At 39.9% G+C, this 16,264-nt stretch overlaps 1 protein-coding gene across 1 annotated transcript in view; it reads left to right on the top strand.

Moving 5' to 3' along the window:
• The window catches only part of dok6 (docking protein 6), a 46,652-nt gene that overhangs the window by 20,839 nt on the left and 9,549 nt on the right, over positions 1 to 16,264 (top strand). The window contains exons 2-6 of the mRNA XM_056364318.1: positions 3,266 to 3,373; positions 7,633 to 7,747; positions 11,356 to 11,475; positions 14,640 to 14,829; positions 15,238 to 15,376. Of these exons, the coding sequence (XP_056220293.1) occupies positions 3,266 to 3,373; positions 7,633 to 7,747; positions 11,356 to 11,475; positions 14,640 to 14,829; positions 15,238 to 15,376 (672 nt within the window). The remainder of the gene's footprint in view (positions 1 to 3,265; positions 3,374 to 7,632; positions 7,748 to 11,355; positions 11,476 to 14,639; positions 14,830 to 15,237; positions 15,377 to 16,264) is intronic.

The following is a 16,264-nucleotide window of genomic DNA, read 5'->3' as shown; positions in this document are numbered from 1 at the left end:
AAAAGATTCAATGCTCAAAGACCGGACATTAAAAAATGCAACCAATCACATGATGTTGTTAATGAGTTACAGGGGCCTTTAGAATCACACAGCCTGTGGAAACAAAGTTGGGTGGCTGGTGTCTGCTCACTGCAGCAATCAAAGCCAGAGGCATTGTTGCATTTTGGCCACAAGCCTGCCATTTTGCTCATGTAAACATTCAATTTTGTTTATAGTTTTCTTTATGCATGGAATATTATTTTGTCAAACTTTGTGTAATGACAGCTTTTCCATACCTAGTTTGTGTAATTGACCACAGGGATACCACAGGTGGGTGGGTGGCGGTGGAACTGCTTTTCACACAGAAGTAACAGAAACAAAAAAGCTCAAAGAAAAAACTAAGATGATTTGATTTCCACCAGAGCTGTCCTGTATTTTTTCCTGGAACTGGTGAATTTGTTGTGCCAAGCAGTGTATTCGACACTGTTCTGCCATTAAATGAGTCACACCAAACCAGCAGAGAGTCTCATTCATGTCTGTGTAATTACAATCAGTGTAAGAGTGTCTCTGAATAAGACCCAACAGCAGCCCAAGAATAGGACTGCCTTGACAAAACATTGACAACTATGGAACTGGCAAAATTAAGCCCTCTCCATTCATACCCCCTAGTTCTTATTATGCACAAGCTATCTCACTGAGCTTGCTTTTGTGCTGGTATAATTACTTAATCTGAGCACTCCTAGGGTGAATTACTTTGTGTGCGGCAAGCAGGCAGCACTGCTTTGACTCAGGCTCCCAAAGGGGAATTGAGGCTAGCTTTAATTTTAGTGTTTTAAAGACACAAATGTGGTAATGGCCATTGTCAAAGGGGATTCATATCTGTTCCTGTGTTTCCGTCAAAACTGCAGTCTTGTTGCATTTTCATAAAGAATATTACAGAAATAAATACACTGTGTTCAATCTGGAGAAAGACTTTATCGCCCCCTTGTTTCCTTACTTCTTTAAAGCGTTTTATGGACAGTATAGAGGATCATCCACAGTGCATTAGTGAGTGTGTAGTGCACTATTCTGTGTTGTTTGCTGTTTATAATGTTCCTGGGCAACACTTAACTAGAATGGGGGCCCATCAAGGCAGACCGATAAGGACCTAGGGATCCACTCTAGTCAATTACTGCAAAGTGCCAAGTTCAACTCAGTGGGCCTTTTATGAAGCACACCAGCTGAGTAAACAAATTAATCGTACATCCATGGTTCCCCAACACAACCATGCGGCCCAGGGCAATCATACATCAGGCAGAGTGATAGCAGCTGTCTCCACCAGGAAATAGAAGGGTCCTACTATTAAAGATAGGCACCCACATAGGACTCATACGCTATTGGCCATCACACTTATTCTCCATCTCAATAGCACTGTTCTATCTGTATTGGGTTTTTACACCTTGACACCGGCTGTTTAAAGGGGGAGGGTGTGTTTTGGATTCCTGTCATTTCTAAATACGTCCCAAGTATAAGCCTATAAATAATTGGCACAATGGAGCAAAGAGCCAACAGCTTGTCCAGACATGGAGTAACAATAATAGACTCTGTACAATCGAACAAAAGAACATTTTAGAGGGAAGGCTTGATTTCTTTTTTTTATTCTTTTTTTTGTGTGTATATATAATTGTGGGAGTGTGTTTGTAAGAGTGCACTTGTGTGTTCCTTTTCTTGATATGACCTTGAAGTAGTCCGATACACAACACCCTGTATTTGTGTCTTTTTCCACTGGCGGATGGGCCAGACTGTGGTCCAGTAATCAATACAATGTACAGTAATTTGCTGCACCAGAGCAAGAGCGAGAGAGGAAGAGAGAGAGTGCGCATATCTGTGTGTCTGCACATTGTGTGGCAAGAGAAACTGAAAGTGTGTGTGCTCCAAAGCCTTTAGTAAATGGAAGCACATTACTCCAGGTTGAATACAAGTCTTGAAGTTGTTAAGCTTATGTACAATTGTTCAAAGCTCTCAGCAACAAGACCTTGGGTGAATTTGTTTTGCTCTAATTTCAATTCTTGAACAATATTTGCTTGTGTATGCACACATATAATGCTGTTTATTATTTGCCATTTCAGGCCACATTTCCTTTATTGATAATAGATTAATAAACTAGTCAATGCACAAAGCAGCTGGGGAATAAATGAATAAATAAACAGTTAATAGTTAGAGTTAATAATATGTCCAGAATTTGGGATATTAAGTAACAACAACAAAAACTGTAAATAAAATATTTTTATTTTTACTAACCTACATTTTCTTCCTGCAAAATATTTTTACAAATTGAATATCTAATTCCCTTATGTAGTTGATAGAGCTTTGGTGGGCATGGCTTTAAAATGTAAGATTCACAGCTAGTTCTAAATAACACAAGAAAAAGCAAATCACTGGTGAGAGGCTGCTTTCTGTTTTGTTTGGATTCAAGCTGGCTTCGCTCTTGCTCTTGTTGCATATTTAAAGTGTATCTCTGTATAATCTTCTGTTCTGTTTAATTTATTTCATTTATTCCTGTGAGCCCATAATACTCCGGCATTACAAATTCCATGCATACAATCAAAGAGAGGAGTTACTGTTGCCACTGTCCACAATGAGAGCATTTACTCCACGTACTGAAACTCTGGTTGTCACAGTCGTCTCAGTATATTATCTAAATTCACAATCAATGAGATTAAAACATTTGAATTAAATATATTACAAGTTTTTGATTCATGAGGCACAATAGTTTAATTTCCCTTCTAAAGTTTTCTGTTTGTTGCTTTTACTCTCCCAGAAAATGACATTCTCTAGGAATCATCTTGCTTAAGTACATAACCAGGATAAGAATCAATGTTATCTATTTTATGTCAGTGCTTTCCAATCGTAAACGACAGGAATGAACCCAAAGGCCGATCTATATTTTGAAAAGCGTATACAGCTGTTCTAATGTGGTCACTTGCTTTGATGTTTGGAAATTTTGCTGAGGTGGATTTTAGTGGTTAATAGCGAGCTTGAATTTTAGATGGTAGCTGGCACTGATTTCCCTCTCTGCTTTGGTGTAGCAGGAGTAGATTTTTCTGTCGTTGTTAATCTGATTTCATCTTGACCTCTCTTGGTCTATTTTTTTATTTTTATTTTTTTATGGTTACCATGAGCAGACTTCTCTGGACAGTGAGTTTGTCTTTCGCTGTAGTTTGTATCTCCGGTTACCATAGTGTATTTCTTTGCTTCAGGGCAGTTGTGTTTCTGTAACGGGGCTGCCATCGTTCTCTCTTGTCAGATCTTCCGGAGGTGTTGGCTGGTGTTCAAGAAAGCCTCCAGTAAAGGACCCCGCCGGTTAGAGAAGTACCCAGATGAGAAGGCAGCCTACTTCAGGAGCTTCCACAAGGTAAACACACAAGACTGAAACACATCCTAAATTTCATTCTGATCACTCATTGTCATTCAGTATGTCTAAATCTATTGTCTTATCTTGTCTGTTTTATGTCAATGTCAATGTCAGAGAATGCCAACAGGTGGGTTTTTTTTTTAGCATCCCATAAATTACTTCGACAGTTCATTAATAATAAAAATTGCCACTGATTAATTCATGCATAATTGATTAATCAATTAATTAACAAGTATTTTAATTTCTAAATAAATTTTCAAGACAAAAAGCTGTATATTCCCTTGTTTTTCCATTGTGTCAATTGTGGGAAGTTGCTGCTCTTCTTTATTTTCTGTGATCACAAACTAAATATATTTCAAAAAATGTATTTCTTAAAAGGTGCCCTTGGGCTTTAAGAAATTGTGATGGGTATTTCTCACTATTTTCTGACATTTTAAATTAATTAAATAATTAATCAAGAAACTAACGCAAGCAGCAGATTAGTTGAGAAATAAATAGTTGGTTTCAGCTCTAAATAATAGAAAGCTGTTCTCTAAAATCAAAGTTTACACAGTGCTTCACAAGAAAAGCAAATACCATGAAAACACAAAGCACTGAGAGGATGTTGTGTCTGGAGCTTTGTGCATCTTTATGATTTTCTTTATTTTTGTGTGGTATAGAAGCCATGTTTCACTAGGCAAAGGGTTTGAATTTACATTTTTATTGTTCATGGTGAGGCCAAAGGACACTGATCAGTCAATCCCTTCAACGATTAAGGTCATGCAACATGTAGTGACCAGAGTGCCATGAAATTTGGAATCAGTATTCATAATATCCAGAGTATGATTCCCGATGATTTGGTGACACCCTGACCTTTTCTCTAATGCATTTTAAAACCCACGTATACCACTAAAGCTCCAGTGGATCTCCTCATGTTAATTAAAACAACAGAAAACATGTTCCAGTAATGTTGTCGTATGACTTGATCAAAGTCATGGGATTCATAATAAATGCAGTACTCATTCTGAGATTAAGTCACTAAAGGTGACACTGCATTAAACCTATGGAATAAATGCTGTGACTGAGCTCTAAACTGTATTACACAGACCTATCAAGCACCTTGTCCATTTTCATATAAAAAGTTATGTCTGTTGGCTACAGATGATGGAGTTAAGGACCAATTAAGATATATTTTGCAACTTCATCTAGTCCTGTGGGGCCTTTTCCCTCCATTTTGAAAGTAATAATCCAGAATAATATCTCTCTCCCTGCCTCTTAAGCCCTTTGAAATACTCTAATTATGGCTCATTATCATGGTGAGGGGAGATGATGTTAAAGGAGCAGCACTGTGAACCGTGTGTAACAGTAATGAAGGGAGATAACGGCAGATGATAGCGGACTTTGACACCAGGTTTCTTATGTGGATGTAGTTTGACAGTTGATTTTTTTACTCTGTAACAGTCTTCTACTACTTAGTGATTGTGAACTTTACATTTACTGTAAACACCTCAATTTCCCAGAATGCAATTGAGCACAGGCTTTTACCTGAGAGATGATATAGGAAGGTGTTTTAATCCACTTTGTTAGAGTCCCTCGCTACTACAGCATCAGCCATGTATCGTGAATGAAGTATCTCCCTGCCTACTATATCATGCTGTCACACGGGACATCCTGTGTGGCTGTAACCCTCCCCACCAGAGGCATCTCACACTCCCAGCGCTGGACTGAGCGATGAGTGCACACATGCACCAGTGCATCTGGTAATGCATCGCCACAAAGATCAAGAAAGGTCCCGTCTGAGGGCTTCATTCAAAGCTGCAGTGCTTTGGGAGGAAATAGGCTGCACTGGTGGCTGATTTACAGAATCAACACAAAGGGGATTGGTTTTTTACTTCCCACTTTTTTTTCTGCGCCCCCCCCTCTCCCTGTGCAGCTTTCTCTGTCTGAGGAACGCTGGTCCTTGAATATTTTTAGCAATATTTTTAGCCCTTTGAAAAAGTTGTTTTTCTGTGTGCTACATTTTTCTAGCTCTCCTGAGCCTCTGACAGAAACAGTTAAAGTGGAAAGATGGAGTCTTATTTAAATGTCTAAATACAGACATGCATATGGAAGTGGAAATAACTAGTAAAGACTGTTTTTAGCTGTTAGTGACGTCAGTCGGTCGATCCACCACTTTGGTCTGTATTAAAATATCTCAGCAACTATTGCACAGATTAAGTTGAAATTTTGTACAGACATTTGTGGCCCCAAGAGAGAGAGACAGAGACACGTTTGGCTTTTAGTCTAATTTCTCAACAACTGATGGATGGATTTCCATGAAAATTGATACACACAATAATGTCCCACTAAGGATCAATTGCACTAGTACTTTCATTTATGACTAAGTGCCTTCTCATCAGCCTCATCTGTAGCTAGTGTTAGCATGCTAGCAGGTGCTTAACTAAGACGGGGAACATGGTAAACGTTCCACCTGCTAAACATCAGCACTTTAATGTGCTGACATTAGCGTACAACTCTTAGCACTCCTGTCCCTTATGCTGCATTCACGTAATATCGGCAGAATGGGAAGAACGGGAATAATGGCAGTTTTTCTGACGTGGGAGTGTTCACGTATTTTTTCAAGGTGGTTAGCCCTCTTGCTAACCGTGTAGTCACACCAGATAAATAACCTAAATGAATTAATAGCAGTTTGTTACCAATTGAAACCAGTTACAAACATTGTGTATATGTCCTGTAAGATTGTATTAGCATGATGTTATAGTCAATATTAGACTTTATGTTGATGTAACTGCCAGTGGTGATGCATTTGGAGCCATTCTGCCAACAGTTTGACATGTTCGAAGTTCTTCTCACAAAGTGGGACATATTACTGTCATAAATTTCTAATATCTCTGACGGTTCCGGCATGGTTGCTTGTAATATGGTTTAAACGATATGATGTGAGCGCGGCGTAAGTACAGCTTCAAAAAGTCGCCAGCCTGGCTGTCGACTGTTGGTCCTCTTAATATGAGATTTATGTTACACCTTTGAATAAAGAAGAAGATGGAGAGGAAAGAAGAGGAAAGGAGATTCACTTTGCTCAGATTCTAGCGCCTTAGGCTGGGAATGCACCCAAATCTCTCCCAGCGCAGCTACACACACACACACACACACACACACACACACACACACACACACACACACACACACACACATAAAGGGAGGATAAAAAATGCACAGTTACGCACTAAACACAAACAGAGAAAGAGATGAGAAGCTGGTGGAATTCACGGCTCAGAAAGTCCCACTGTTGATGCTTACTTTGTGTCAGTTATATGTATGAATAGCCTGCCTGAGGACAAATAAATACTGTATCTTCACAGAAAAAAATCACCTCATCTCATATGAAATATTTAAATACTGTCTTTGAAGGGGATACGAAATAACAAATGAAAAATATCTCCCATCATTCAATATAAATAGTCTCCTCTCCCCTTTCTCGTCATTTTGTGTTTCCTCGCGTTGTTGTTGAAAATACTACACTGAATCTCTGAGCAGGGGATATTTGACAATAGAGGGGAAATTTATTATACATGATGTTATCAAGCAAAGAAATCTGTAGTCCACATATGTTATTAGGTTTGCTCTTTTAACCTCAAACAGTCAAGCTTTACTATACGGGCAGGGAGCCCAGCTAATTCATTCCCAACAGTCTGGCAAAGGGCCCACAGTTAGCACACAATGGACTACAATAATGTAATGGGCCTTATCTCCCAGGCGTAGCGAACACAGAGAAGACTGTTGAACAAAATGGCCTGTAAATGCGGGTTATATTCAATTAAATGTAATCTTCTCTTTTTTTTCATTCGCGATCAATCTCCTGGTAAAGTGATTTAGATGCTTTTGATCGCAGTCCTCCCTATTGTGTGCAAAAGCAGCTTCAAGGAGAGTCTCTTGAACGGTGGTATAGTGTATGTAGTATGAGCCTCAGGTCACATTTATTCATAAAGCGCTTTTAAAATAGATAGCAGTACATTACATATTACATGCTACATTGCAGCAGGCCATGTGTGATTTCTTACTTTTTGAAAAGAGCTTTTTGTAATCAGCAGAATAACTACTATTTATGAGTCCCTTAAGATCTCCTACATTTCTGTTTTACTTTGCCATCCTTCATATGCTAAGCCTTCAACTAGTATTGCACTTTCAGCAAAGCAGTGCAAGATGGCAATTCAGCCTTGCTGCTGCTGGCTGTGTTCATTCATGTAATGTGCTGCTGCCACTCTCCCCTTCCTCCTTAGATCACCGAGCTCCATAACATCAAGAACATTACCCGGATGCCACGGGAGACAAAAAAGCATGCAGTGGCGATTATCTTCTGTGATGACACGTCCAAGACGTTTGCCTGTGAATCAGGTAAGTTCCTTTTCCTCCATTTAAAAATTCAATTTTTTTTTGTCTTTTTAAGGAAGGGAGGAAAGAATCCACTATCAGGATTTTTTTTTTTTGGCATTCTAAGACCTGTGTTGGATTAGGACTGGAGGGCTGGTTTGTTAAAAGTCTGGCAAGAAGTTGATGAAGAAGCAGAAAGGCAAAAAGAGAAAGAAAGAGCTGAAAGAAGCAGGGGAAAATTGGAGTTTGGCCAAGTGATACTCATTTGCCGCTATATTAAGAAGTGGGAGGATCTGTTCCGAAATATTGATCTTGATATTGCAGGTATGAAAAACGATATTGGCCATCGTTTGCGGTGTGTTTCAACCCCATTATGGACTGTAACAACAGAGATTGCTTCTAATACGTGGACAGGAAGCCGGATGATGGGCGCAAGGTTGGCTGAGATGCAGTAGTCCATTCTTAAGGTGCAAATGCTGGATGTGAAGAGGCTAGATGAGGTGGATGTACGTTAATGTGCGACCACTAAACAGACGAGGTTGAACATCTCAATCTTCACTCCAGCCTTGTGAGTGTGTGTGCACATGTGTGATGATGAAATACTCGCCGATGGAGAGATGCATCAATAAACCTCGGGGGAAGATTATTGAACTTAGAGTGGTGAAGTCTCTTTTACTCTATTACACGTGATTGCTCACTCTTTCTCTTTCTCTCTCTCTCTTGGCTCATTTCCATGTTCAGAGCTTTCCCTCTCACACCACCATATGGATGTCTTTATCAACCCATGTCGACTGACCTCCCATAATCCTTCACTTCCTACGCCCTCCTTACATTTCACCCCTCACTCCCCAGGACCTCATGTGGGAATTCACACTCATATGACCAAATGTATATGAAGAAATATATAATATACATGTTATATATGTATAATTAAATTTTCTTATTTGAATCAGTTTCTAAATGATGTAAATACATCAAAGGAAAATGTAGTAGATTTTATTAGCTCATATTGCCAGCTGGGTCAGGTTACATGAGAGCTAACCTACAGTGGATGCTAATTTGGCATATAGCCTTTCTACTGCAGCGCAATGTCAATGAGAGTTTGGATCTGAAAACTGAACCTGGCAATTGGAAAGCAAACTGCAAGCCTGTTTGAATATCTTTATACAGATATGCCAAAAAAAACATCATAAGTGTTGACTGTTTTCTAAAAGAAAAAACAAGGTAATTAGGCCTCATGAAGATCTCTTGATATTTTATTTTTAAAAATAACTTTTTGATGCCTCCACCTGAGCAGTGTCATGTTGTTTAGCATGCTGTCAATGAAACAAGGCACTGAACAAAAGACAATAACGGATCTTACACTTTTTGACAGTTGCGTGCTTTGGATGAATCTGTCAAGTATGAGCCATAAAGAGATACAAGGGTGTGACCTGCAGATCTGAAAGAGATTAGATATGAATAGTACCGAATGAGTCTACTCAAACTTAAATTCCACAGCTGAATCAGATCCGAGAAATTATTAAGACAACTGCATATGTATATCGCATTTGTCTGTCAAACCACAGCCTCTTGCAGAAAGCAGGAAAAATAAGACATCCTGACTCTCATTATTCGATTTTCACATACGCTCTTATTCCAACCTCATTTTCTTTTCTTTTCTCATACGCTCTTCGCTAACATTAAATGCCTCTCTGTCCTCTTCTATCACACACCTACACCTCCTCACAGACAGAGAGACATCCTCCTACCATATTTCGTCATGCGTGGCACATAGACTAGCAAGGCTGCCTCAGTACTGATGAAGTGTTTGTTTAGCCGATTTTCCACTCAGTGGCCTTAAAAATGTGGGAGTTTAGAGGCACTTAAAGGCCATAGTAACTGACTGAGAGGAGCTGAATCTGGGCAGGCATGAGCAGGAAGCTAAAGTGCAGAGCTGCTGTAGCTGCCTGTGTGTGTGTGTGTGTGTGTGTGTGTGTGTGTGTGTGTGTGTGTGTGTCTGTGTGGGTGGGTCGGTGGGTGCATCTGTGTTTCTGCATTCTGTTGTGTGTGAATGAAGTGCTTCAGGCTGCAGCAGACCTTTCCTTCACCCTGCAATGTTGTGTAGATCTGTACCATTGGACACTAGAGTTGATCTGACAAACAGGCTGTCTCTCTACGCCAGCGATTACACAAGCTAGTTTGAAATGAATGAAGTGAGAATACCTCTCCTCACACATAAGCATATGATGATTTTTGATTAATAGACACAGAAACATTCCCACACTCGCCGGCGTGGCATTCCCATACTTCCATGTGTCTCTGTACACATCACTGGCCACATATCCCAGAATTCCACAGGGCCCAGAGTTAAGGAGCTTCACAAAGATAAACAACTCCAGCGTTTGCCTCATTTCATACCTCAGTAACTCTCACCAAAAGCTCACATAAGACAATTGGAAATCTTCTCCATTGTAAACACAATTTTTTTCTGACTTAACAGGAAGGAAAATTGGTATTCACACAGACTTCCAGATTTGATTCATGAAATTTGTCCCTACTTACCGTCCAATTAAAAAAAATTCCATCTTTCAGTAAAAGCCCTCTCTCCTTTTAGTGCCAGCTGTCACGTGTGGTAGATATAACTTTCCACCCAAATCCCAGTCTTCAAACCCAGAAGGCTTCTTTAAAAAGTGCCAGTAATCATAATTGTCATGATTTAGTCTAAAATATTACAAAATTACTATTCCTATGAACCCCCAAAGGAACATTTTTAAAAAATGCTTTATTTGCTGTCTTGCCAAGAGTTTAAAGATTGAAATCTCATGCCTCTATGCTAAATTCGTAGCTACTGCCAACAGCCAGTCATCTTAGCTAACCCCCCTGTAAAATGCCAATGTTCTCTGCTTCAGCTTTAGTATTTATTAAACAAACAAGAAATTACATGTCAGGTAGTGAGCTGGTATTTGTTGCTCCTGGAAAGCTCCTAACTGTTTCATCGTTACCAGTCTTTGTGCTAAGCTAACAGGCTGCTGCTGCTGCTAGCTTCAATAACATGATAGTGGTTATATATTTACCCATCTAACTTTTGACAAGTAAGCAAATAAGCGTACTTATTCCTTTAACCATCTCATTATATTGAAATTGTATTTATCTTGTTTCATATGTACATTTCCTTTTTAAAAGGATAATGCTAAAGCCTTTGTTCAAATTGTAAAATAGGTTTTTGACTGAGCAGATGATCATTAGTTTAAGTTGTGACTTTAGCCATATTGTTACTTATAATTTACAGCCTTGGAACTGAGTATTGGCAAAGGAGGGAGGAGAAACCTAGCGTTCATCTGTCATTGGCTGTTGCTGAACCCAGTGCCTCTTTTAATCTACAGCAAATCGATCAGATTGATTTTTTTCCCCAGTGGTTTCTGTTAGCTGTACTTATGTCCTGTGCATCTATTCTTTTATTTTGAAATTCCTTGGGTGATTTATGTGTATATGTGCACGTGTATGAGCAGAACACACTGCAGGCAGCACAGATGTAGCAGTATAATCTGGACAACATGTTTTATTATGTCCACAGTATTGGATATGGAGTAGGTGTGTGTTTTTGATGGTGGACATGCCTTAACGCTGTGCTGCTGTGTGGCTGTGTGCAGAGCTGGATGCAGAGGAATGGTGTAAGCTGCTGTGCATGGAGTGCCTGGGCAGCCGTCTCAACGACATCAGCCTGGGAGAGCCAGACCTGTTAGCAGCGGGGGTGCAGCGGGAGCAGAACGGTGAGTGCCCAATTAGTCCCTGCTAACACAGACAGCCATTCAGGGTCAATCTCTCTCACTCAGCCCGCCACCATGCAGTTAGTGCTTGCAGTCCGGGCCCGTATGTGTTAATGCAACTGAGCCCTCAGAGGGTTAGGGGAGCAGAACAGACACTGTCCAATTAGGCCTAGCTAATAGGGGCCATTTTTTGTCAATATCTGATCCGAAGTCCCCTGTAACTGTCTTTGGTAACATTAGGACGTTTGTTCAACTTCAGAAGTACATTTGGATGTGTGTGTGTTGAAGGAAACCTGTGTGTGTGTGAGTTAGAGCACAGGTCACAGGCTGTGGTTGGGGCTCTGTTCCAGGCCTAATGAGAAGTGCTGTGCATCACTGGCTTCCCTCATAATGAAGCTTGTCACAGAGATGGATGAGATTATGGCTCCTAAAGCCATGTGAAATAAATGTGCTTCCCCACATATTCCACTCACAGGAAATGGAAATGGAAAAGAGAGGACACAACAGGGCGCAGCTATCACAGTGGAGCTCATTCTCTGTAATTTGTAAACTCGCGGAGGAAATCGAAAAGGCAACAGGCAAAGAAGAGCAGTTTAAAGTTGTAAAAGGGCGAGTAATTGAAAAGAATGTGCCGTCATTTCAACCCATTTCATTTCACTGCAGCAGTAAAGTGAAATTGTATTCTTCAACATAACTTGGCCTCATTTTTTTTAAGATATCAATACACACGTTTTTGACTCTGTTGCAGTGAACGAGCTGAACTGTAACAACACAATTTCTCTGTCTCTTCTTGTGGCTGAAGCCCTGCTGTTTGGTGCTCATAGAAAAGTTTCAGCGCTGTGTTATGGAGACAAACTGAGCCAGCAGCTCTCTGCTGCCTGTAATGAATGGAACAAGAGGCTTGGGCCTGCAACCACGTTTCAATTAGTAGCCCTCCCCAAACAGCAGGGGCTGATAATTAGATCAGAGTTCATTTTCACTGTCCCTAAAAATATGCCACACTATGACATTGCCATTTTCTATCCACAGCAGACACATGGCTTATTTTGAATCATTAAGCGTAATTAGTGAGAACTAATTTAGATTATGGAGAACTCTCTTCCTCTCTATCTCTTCCTCTCTCTTTGTCTGCCACAGAGAGTTAGTTTAAAGTGAACGGGGAGATCTGGTTCCTTGATCCCAAGCTCCAGCTCACTGGATGGCTGGTTAGACCCACTGTAGGGGAAGTCAAGTAAAGTACTATTTAAAATACTTTTATTAAAGGAGCCATATGAAGGTTTTGCTATTGCTACATAGCCAATGTTAGCATAAACAGTTGTTTATTTACAAATCTTGCCAAGAGCAATCGTTGCACTTAGAATACAAGATACGTCTGAGCAGCGCTACTTCATCAGACTTGACTGGATGCTACAGTGACTCGGTATCGGAAAGTGACGAGATGGGCTGACCGGGCAAATTGGCGCGCTAGCTTTAGTAGAAGAAGTAATAGAAATAGAAGCAAAACAAGAGGGTTGTTTTCCACTAATGAAGACAGCTCTTGGTGAGTGAAGAAATTAAGTTTGTTGTTAAACTCACAACATTTCTTCTAGACTGGTGAGTAATCAGCTGTCAATGCTAATGTTTGACTATGTAGCAGCAGCAAAACTTACAAATAGCTCCTTTAAAGGTTGTTTTACTCTGTTATTGTCACATGACGTGTAAAAACACGTAAAAAGTAGGTCATGGTAGAAGTCAATTCACTGTGTTGTTAATATTTATTAGTATGCTATGGGCTATAGAATGGGCAGTTACATACAAAACACTTGACTCTTTCCAAATTGGTGAGGCAAACCCCAATTGTTTGTTTCCGTATGCACAACGCTGATATCATATGGAAACTATATATTGTCGCAGTCTTGTAGTAGTCACATCTTTTATTCTACCAGCCTCAGAAACTAAAAAAATCTAACCTTCCCATCCCTCTAATACTCCATATCTTAGATCCACACAGCAGAGAGTGAAGAGTAATCCATCACTTGATAAGAGCTGATCCCTTATCTTAATCTGGCTCTCATGCAACCCTATTTAAGATTTAAACAAAGCTACATCCCAAACTGTTCAATTTAGGCAACTTGATTTGAACTTTCATCCATCTGTGTCTTTACAAATGCAACTTTCTTTCTTTTTCTTTTTTTAACACCAGATGTTTTGAATACTTCTGGTAACCTCTGTGGTTTCAGTGTATAGCATCTGACAAATTTCAGGAAGACTGACTTATATCTTTAAGGGAGGTATATTAATGAGTCTAAGGAAGAGTAACCTGTGTTTTCTGTTGCAAACAGTAAATACTAAGTAAAGTAAATTCTTCTTCTTCTTTTTCTTCTTCTCCTTCAAATTCCTTCCTGTACTTTGACTTTTTTATGCCTTACTATACTATGACTTTATGACTTACTATACTATGACTTTTTATGCCATACTATACTATGATGTTTTTATGCCTCACTATACTATGACATTTTTATTTATTTATATACTATGACGTTTTTTATGCCTTACTATGGCATGACATTTAATTCCATACTATACTATGATGTTTTTATGGCTTACTACACAATGACTTTTTATTACTTGTTATACTATGATGTTCTTATATCTTACTATACTATGACTTTTCTATCTACCTTTTTTCTACCTCCATAGTATGCAAATCTTGAAGGCAGCAGCTAGCTTAGCTTAGCTCTATAAAAAGACATCTAGCAGGAAGAAACAGCTAGCCTCAATACAAAGATAAAAAATATAATATAATAATACAAGTACCTCCAGAGCTCCATTATAAAAATGAGATGTACTGTAAGTGTTAGAAAGAGAGAGAGAGAATAAGCTTAGCTCCTAAAATTTCTTTCTTCTTCAAATTAATGCAAATAACAAAAATATGTATATATAAATTTTAGACTCACATGGTCACTTTATAGAAGATAGAGTTTTTTTACATGTAATTTTCTAATGCTGCCAGCACCACAAACAAGATAAAAACATAAAAAAAACAAAAATTAATTCACTTCCATTTTACTGGGATAAAGAGAGAAAGCAAGAGAAAGATCATTATCTTCAGTTCTCAGTTTTCTTCTCTGTTGAACAATTGAGAATCCCACTTACCTTTTAATGAAGTGCAGTGTCAATCTTTCCAGAACGTTTCAATGTGTACCTAATGCCGACCCCTAACCTGGACATCTACGGAGAGTGCACCATGCAGATCACCCACGAAAACATATACCTGTGGGACATTCACAACGCTCGGCTGAAACTCGTCATGTGGCCTCTCAGCTCCCTGCGCAGATACGGTCGAGACTCCACCTGGTTTACTTTTGAGTCTGGAAGGTGTGTACGCATGCAGATTTGTGCTTGTTTTTCTAGTGTTTGTGTCTGTGTGATTGAAATGTTGTCGGTGGGAGGGGGAAAAAAAATTTAGTTTTGAAAATGTCATAAAAACTTTAACAAAGCAACTTTGGATATCCAGAACATCCCAGGATATCAACATTTGCCGCAGAGCCCTTCAGGCTGTGATTTGACAGGTGCCTCTGTGCGTTTCTTTGTTTGTATACTGTATCTACTCGCTCATGTGTGTGTGTGTGTGTATGTGTGTGTGCGTGACTTCAGAGTGCTATTTAATCTATGTGTCTCTCTGTAACATTCAACCATGCATATTTGTAAATCAGCAATCCAAGAGTGAGCGCGATCAAAGTGTGTGTACTTCTCTCTGTCTCTGTGTGTGTGTTCCTGGCGCAGGATGTGTGACACAGGAGAGGGTTTGTTCACGTTCCAGACGCGGGAGGGGGAGATGATCTACCAGCGGGTCCACTCGGCCACGCTGGCCATTGCCCAGCAGCATGAGAGGATGATGGAGGAGATGGAGAAGAGCTCCCAGGTACATTTTTACATATTTGGTTATTTATCAGATACCCACAGCAGCTCACAATGAGGCCAAAAGTGCTGCCGGTATTAGCAACAGCTGACAATGAGTGCAAGTGTCAACATACCACGGCTCTAGGAACAATTATATAATGCGTAGATGTTGTGCGTCACCTTCATACAGCTGCTAAAATATCCTGTTGCACCTGATTCTAGAAGAAAGACTGCAAGATGCATTTGTTCAAGGATGGCATCTGTACACATGCACACACATGCACACACATGCACACACATGCACATGCATGTACACATCGTTTTCATTTTAAAAACTGCCTTGCATCTCTAGTATTTCAATGATTTCTACACCGTCTTTTGATTTAAGCAGATCAAACAAGCATTTCATTGAGGCTGTTCAAAGAATTATTTTTAGAAACCAATGAACACAAAAGCAATAAATCATGATTTTCACACAAGATGTTCAGACACAAACTCAACAATACGCAATTCTCTGTAGGTATTGATGCCTGGTTTCTCCCCCACCAAAGCGCTGCCTTGGTCCAGGAGCCCTCTGACACCCTGTGGTCTTGGCGTCCGCTCCCTCCTTCCATCACAACACCCCCCCCCCCATCCCTTCCTTCCTCCCTCCTTCCTTCCTTCCTTCCTCCCCTGCTCCCCGCTATCATCTTTATTCTTTATTTATGTAGGCCTGCCTAGTGTTTGATGAGCCTTGACCATATGGCCTTGCTCTTGGACCCCACCATTTGGGAACATTTCCAAATGCAGCATTTACCCTCAGCTCTATAAATCACGCGCGTAGCTTCACAAAACTCACCAGTCGGGGGTTACAGAATGGGTGAAATAACATGTTTACTGCTGAGTAAGTGCAGATTTTTTTTTCAGTAAA

This window comes from Seriola aureovittata, chromosome 20 (assembly GCF_021018895.1).
Source record: "Seriola aureovittata isolate HTS-2021-v1 ecotype China chromosome 20, ASM2101889v1, whole genome shotgun sequence".
Taxonomy (NCBI): domain Eukaryota; kingdom Metazoa; phylum Chordata; class Actinopteri; order Carangiformes; family Carangidae; genus Seriola; species Seriola aureovittata.
Note: the sequence above shows the minus strand (reverse complement) of the source record. Positions and strands in the feature narration are given on the sequence as shown.